At 42.4% G+C, this 6,850-nt stretch overlaps 1 protein-coding gene across 1 annotated transcript; it reads right to left on the reverse strand.

Annotated features, from left to right (window-relative positions):
- Positions 1 to 4,382: 4,382 nt before the first annotated feature.
- LOC125555581 (BTB/POZ and MATH domain-containing protein 2-like) lies at positions 4,383 to 5,908 on the reverse strand. The gene has a single exon (XM_048718487.1). The coding sequence runs from the start codon at positions 5,894 to 5,896 to the stop codon at positions 4,643 to 4,645; it is 1,254 nt and encodes a 417-aa protein (XP_048574444.1). The 5' UTR covers positions 5,897 to 5,908; the 3' UTR covers positions 4,383 to 4,642.
- Positions 5,909 to 6,850: the final 942 nt, after the last annotated feature.

The raw sequence follows: 6,850 nt of genomic DNA on the forward strand, positions 1-6,850 counted from the left end.
AAAGAACACGACATATCAAAATCAGATTAGAAATGGGTTTTCAAGTCATTGTTCAGGCTCTCACTCAAGTGTGTCACTCCCTCAACCATTCCCTCCAGATTCCTCCCAATCCCTCTCTCAGTTTTTGTACGGCTAACCCCTCCCTGAATTATGTACAAATAAAAGTGAAGAGGCTTAAGTAGTGCCTATTTCTTACAGGATTGTGCTTTTGTAGCTAACATACGCAGAGGCTTCACTGAACATATGCTTGTACAATAGAAGTACTACTAACTGAAAAATTAAATCTACAATTGCCTGCTCCTGATCTCACAGTAGTTTGGTTCAAGACTTCAACTTCATTTTCTACTGAAATTCTCTAAATCAAAGACGAACTTCTGTGCAACCAAGGTTCATGTCAAGAAACCATTTGTAAATGTCTCTAACTGGAAATCTAACAGCTGGCATTCAAAATTGAAGTTCTTCATATAGGTAAAACAGATTATCTCAACAGTGATAGCCAAGAAACTCAAAGTTTTATCATTCTTCACATAAGCCAGATATTAAAGTGAGCAAATAATAGAGGCAACTAGTGAGGTACCGCAAATTCACATATACTTATATCAGATGGGGCAACCAATACACTGTAGACATACATTTTACAAAACCAACTCGCTTCCTCCAAAAGATCTCTGAAACTGAAAGAGATGGCACCTCATCTCAGGTGGCTATGTATCAAAAAGTAGCTAGATGGATTGATGGAAGCTAACCCAGGATGAGCATGTTAAATATAGCAAGACTTGGTTGTTTTCTTCAATCCAACATTTAAGGCGAAGATCAGGACTGAAGGATTAGCAGTAGCTCATGCCATGTTGGCGCACTAAATCTTGCAGGACTTAGCTGCTCTCTCCAACACATCCACGATGACATCAGGAGAAGATCTTTTGAGGTGTAGATAACCTTGGCTTGAGATCACATCTTTCATTCTATTTGAAGAGAGCATAAATTCAATGCAAGCATCTTTGAGGTTGTTGCATCTTTGATCAGGGTTGGGGTTGCATATCACTGATGGGGGCAAGTTTTTGCTGGGACCGGGGAGGTGTTTCTGCTACTACTGGCGGGGCATTTTGCCGTGCCCAAAATGCTACCACCATTGTTGGTTGGGAGCCACGGCACTGTCGCCACTGGTGTTGCTTCGGTCAATGTTTTGTTGCGATTGACGAAGGCGAGTGTCGGCAGCGATTCTCGACGGCGAGGCAAATAGGTGAGGGCGGCACAGTGAATTCTAGAGGAATTGAAAACAGGTGAATCTGCATCATGGGAAAACACCAAGAATTTTCCTTCAGAATTTGGCGCATGGTCTAATTGTGACATAAAACAAGGTGTAGCATAAAAAAGCATAAACACACGGGTTTGAAAATATTACTCTAGAATTGCATGCAAAGGGGAAAAAAATCATATAGTTGCCAATCCTAGAAACCAAATAACCTCAACAGGAATATTCCAAAAATCCTGTAAATTCCTTTGAACCAAAAGGCTTAAATGATAAATCTCACAACTTTTCTTATAATACAAGTATGTCAGCAACAACTGAGAATGGTGCGCGCATTTCCATTTAATACGCTCCTATGTAAGTGCATTCACCTGAAAGAGGAACGGAGATAATGACACACAGAGTAACAATGTTGATAATAGAATAAAACTGAAGGGGAAGAAGAGGACTGAGAATCAGAAGTTAAGCTAACAAAATTTATCAATTTAAATTAAGCTAATCTCAATACTTTTTGTCGCCAGCGAAGAAACTTTCCCTATTTACATCAAATTTTTTTAGTACTTGCCATTTGCATCAAATTACCGAAACATAATTAGGCACATCGTTACCTTCAAATAGTATACTTTTAGGCCAATATCCTACCTCAGAAAAACAAAATCAGACATGTAACCGTGACTTGCCTCAGAAGGCTGCATCAATGACATTAGCATCTTTAACTGCCTGTTTCATGGGAAAGGCAAGTTGCTGTTTCAATCTGATTCACTCGCTATATTAAATTCAGAAAAAGATTAACCCCACAATTCTCTTCGCACGACATCCTGTATGATCAAAGTTCATGAACATGAAGTAAGTGCATAAAAGAATTTATCTGTGCAGATTCATGTACAGTGCCTTTCAAAGGGGCTGATTGTTAATTCCATCTTTGTTGGGTCAGCCAACCATGTCAAGAAACCATTTGCAACTGTCTCTAATTCAAAATACAGCAGTTAGCATTCAAATATAAAATTTTCATACAGGTAAAACGGATTGTCTCAAAAGTGAAAGCCAAGAACTCAAAATTTTATCATTCTTGACATAAGCCAGATTGTCTCAAAAGTGGAAGCCAAGAACCCAAAGTTCAAACATTCAACATTGCATATAGACAGTCAAAATTATCAACAAATTAACATCTTAGAAAACAGAATCTACAACGGACTAAGCAAAGAAAGAAAACCATTCTCGCTTCCTCGGTGAAGAGTCTAGCACACAATTGTGCCACTGATAGATCCCGATAGTCTGCTAGCCAGCACTATAATCTTATTGAACTTAGAACTAGACTGCATACTAACTCAGTTTGGGCAGCACTGGTAGAAAAAAGAGTTTGGACAGAGGCAAAATAATTGTTCCCCGTTAGAGGGCTCTTTGGTTCGCATATAATTCTAAAAATTCAGAACTACAAAAATATAGGATCCGGATGTCATGCCATAGTGAATTTTAGAGAATTCAGAAACACATGAATGGATCTGTAATAGAAGGTGTTCTGTTGCAGCACATGAAAAAACACAGGAGTTTCTTAAAAGATTAGGTGCATGGTATAGTTGTCACAGAAACAAAGGTATGGCAATTTCCTCTGAAATCGCATGCAAAGTCAGCCATAGGAAAAATTCCTCTACTTTCCTGTCCTACAAAGCAACAACCTCCATATCTTACTAGAACACACAGTCATACCACTGATAGATCCAGAGCACTACAATCATATTGTACTCTGAACCAAGAAACTTCCAATATGTAAAAGGAAACAATCGAGAGGAAATTGAGTGACATCTTTGCAATCAATCCAGAGAAACAAACTGTACAGCTGTCAATAATGATTTTAGCTGGATATGCAGAAGTATCTGGTGTCCACGAAACACTTAAGAGGCACCTACGTTGAACCCCTTCATGATACAATTCAGAAAAGTGAAGTGGCAATATGACTGAAACAAGTATACCCCTTCATGATACAGAGAGGTTTATTGAACTAAAGAAACCAAACTATTACTGCATGGATCACATAAAAACAATGAAGGGTTTAGTTTCAAATAAAATAGTATCAGTGCATCAAATTTTGCAATGCCCACTGCATAGAAGAAAGGCACACAAAAAGGTGTAGAGATCAACCACATTTGGAACTGAATATTCCTAGATAAATATGGTCAAGCAGTGGTTTTTTTTTTGGCATAGAAACAACGGATGCAAAACGAAATTGTGTACAAACTTAACCGAAATCACCCATATGAAGGTATCACGAACATATTACCTCACTTCTTTTCTCGTTAGCTGCTAGATTCTGTCGGCAGAGCGAGATCCACGAACTGGTGCCATTATCGCCTTGCCAGGTGAACTCCAGCTTCGGGCGTAGGGCTAAATACGTAGGGGATTCGATCCACCCCGGAGTAGGGTGATACCCACTCAATACCTAGGGATTAAACCTCTAGATTCCTCTCAATCGCTCTCTCGGTTTTTGTACACTTAATCCCTCCCTAAATTATGTACAAACACAAGTACAGAGGTTTAAGTAGTTGCCTATTTCTTACAGGATTGTGCTTGTGTAGCGAACATACACAGAGACTTCACCGAACGTATGCTAGTATAATAGAAGTGCTACTAACTGAAACTTAAATCTACAATTGCCTGTTCTCTGATCTCAAAGTAGTATAATAGAAGTGCTACTAACTGAAACATAAATCTACAATTGCCTGTTCTCTGATCTCAAAGTAGTATAATAGAAGTGCTACTAACTGAAACATAAATCTACAAATTGCCTGTTCTCTGATCTCAAAGTAGTATAATAGAAGTGCTACTAACTGAAACTTAAATCTACAATTGCTTGTTCTCTGATCTCAAAGTAGTTTGGTTCAGTTCATATTCTAACTGATTTTCTGAATCGAAGACACTGCTGTGCTACCAAGGTTCATGTCAAGAAATCATTTGTAAATGTCTCTAATTAAAATCTAACAGTTGGCATCCAAATGTAAGTTCTCCATACAGGTAAATAGATTTATCTCAAAAGTGATGTCCAAGAACTCAAAGTTTTATCTTACTTCACACAGGACAGAAATTAAAGTAAGCAGATAAAAAAGGCAACTAGGTGAGCTACCATAGATTCATCTATACTTATATCAGACAGGACAACCAATACAACAGAAACATACATTTTATAGGACCAACTCGGTTCCTCCAAAAGATCTCTGGAAACTGAAAGACATGGCAACCTCATCTCAGGTGGCTATATGTGCCAAAAATAACTAGATAGAAAATGAGCGTGCTGAATTTAGCAAGACTTAATTGCCTTCTCGAACCCAACATAAGCATCCACCTCCAAAGATCTACCGAGACTGAAGGATAAGCAGCAGTTTATACCAGGTAGGCGTACTAAATTTTGCAGGACCTAGCTGCTCTCTCAAACACATCTACAATGACATCAGGAGAATATCTTTTGAGGTGTGCATACCCTTGGCTTGCCATCACATCATTCATTCTATTCGAAGAGAGCATAAATTCGATGCAAGCATCTTTGAGGTTGCTGCAATGGTGCTGGTCAGCTAGAGCTAATATGGCAGCCACAGTCTCAACATCAAGACTCTTGCATAGCATGCCTTCACATATCCTCTTCATCCTTTCCATCCCATACTTATCTGCAGCCACGAGTAAGTGCTTAACCATTTCTATTTTGTCATCATCCTCAAGATCTCTCATGGAAGGCATTGAATCTGTGTAGATGAAGTGAAGAAATGCCCTGAAAACAGCAGGCTGCATGTCATCAATTGTTATGTCAAGGCTGCTTGGTTTGCTGCCAAAATTTGGGTTGCCAATAGGTAAGCAAACCAAAATTTTGTCTAGCAATTGGTTGGCACCTAGCCAACCTCTTAAAACTAGCAAAATTTTGGCAAGTTTTAGAGCTGTCACTTGTTGGAAATGCCAAATGTTGGCTTGCCAATTTTTGTCTGCCAGCCAATCATGCCCGTTCTGCGCCCCCTTGTTCCCCAGCGGCCCATAGAACTCTGCTTCGAAGACCGGTGATCGCATCGCAAGCAAAATCTTATGAGCAGAAAATACCTTCCCTTGAACCTTAAATGTCACGTCCGCTCCTTTCTTCCCCTCTAGCAATGTTGCAAGATTATCCGAAAGGTCAGAGGGCGGCACATGGACATCAAATGTTTCCTTGATAACAGTGACCTCACACTCGATCACGAGACAATCGTTCCACAGGTTCGCCCACTCTACTTCAGCAGTGGTCTTCATGAACCTCCGCAAGCCCCAGGATGGCCTTTCACGGTCGAACACTTGTGGCTCTTCGGAGGAGAGCACCACAGTCGACTGCCCCTTAACCGGCTCCACAAGCATCAAATTGTAGGTCGCCCTCACCTCGGCGTTCTTGGTCAAGAGCTTGAGGAAGACAGAGACGTAACCTTCGCTCGCCTCGTCTGGGCTTCCGTCGGGGTAGTAGCGGATGCACCATTCGTAGCCGCCGACGGAGAATGCCGGAGAACGGAGGTATTTGCCTCTACCGAGGCCCTTGTGAAGGCTGTAGCCAGCGATCTCGAACGCAACCGTGGCCCGCGACGTTTGCGTCTCTGCTGTGCACCTCGCCGGCACCCTCACTATTGAACTCTGCGAACCTTCCATTGTGGGAGATCGGGGGAGGGGGGTGGGGATGGGGCGGGTCGGAACTCTCGATCAAGGCCGGCGGCGGTGGAAGAAGTGGCGTTGCCTCAGAGGCCGGCGGCGGTGGAAGAAGGTGCGAGACGAGGGTTTGGGAAAAGGGAAAAGTTTTGTGCTGAGGTGAGAAATTGTGATGTACGCTTCTACTACCAGTACTTCACCACTTCATTCATGTAAAAAAAACTTTTCTCAAGAAGTTCTCATATTTTTCTCCTTGGCGAGTACTGGGCGCCGGCGCGCATTGGCCTGTCTCCTTCTCTCTCCACGCGCAGCGCAGGCACTGCCCCCATCGACTGGACATCCTCCCGGCCGCGGGCCACCACCCTCTCACCTAGACCTCTTCCTCCGCCACCCCGTGCTGCTGGATGCGCTCGCCGTCCTCGTAACCGCCACAGCATCTGTCCTCACCAGTCCAGCACAAAGCCATCACTCCCGTAGCAAAAACGACGGCGTCTTGAAGCACGCCAACGCCCCCTGTCGTTGCAGCACCTAGCAGCCACCGTCGCTGCACTCTCGTGCCGTCGGCCGCAGCTCTCAACGTCGCCGCTCGCACCATTGACGCGTCAGTTGAAGCTTTTTCTCACAACGGTTGAAGCTTTTACCATGCCGATTGAAGTTTTTTACGCAGATTGAAGCTTCCCCCGTGCCGATTGAAGCTTTTTTTAATCTACGATCGAAACTTGTTCTGTAAACGGTTGCAACTTTTTTCATCTTGCAGTGCCTGGTTGAAATTTTATATAACTTTCGGTTGAATCTTTTTTCACCTAAGGTTGAAGCTCTTTTCATGGCAGTTGCAACTTTTTCAGTCCGACAGTGGCTGGTTGAAGCTTCCCCTGTTGATGGTTGAAGCTTTTTCTATCTAGGCTTGAAGCTTATTTTTGGCAATGGTTGCAACACTAAATGAGTGGTTGTAACTTT

Source organism: Triticum urartu, chromosome 5, assembly GCF_003073215.2.
Source record: "Triticum urartu cultivar G1812 chromosome 5, Tu2.1, whole genome shotgun sequence".
Lineage (NCBI taxonomy): Eukaryota > Viridiplantae > Streptophyta > Magnoliopsida > Poales > Poaceae > Triticum > Triticum urartu.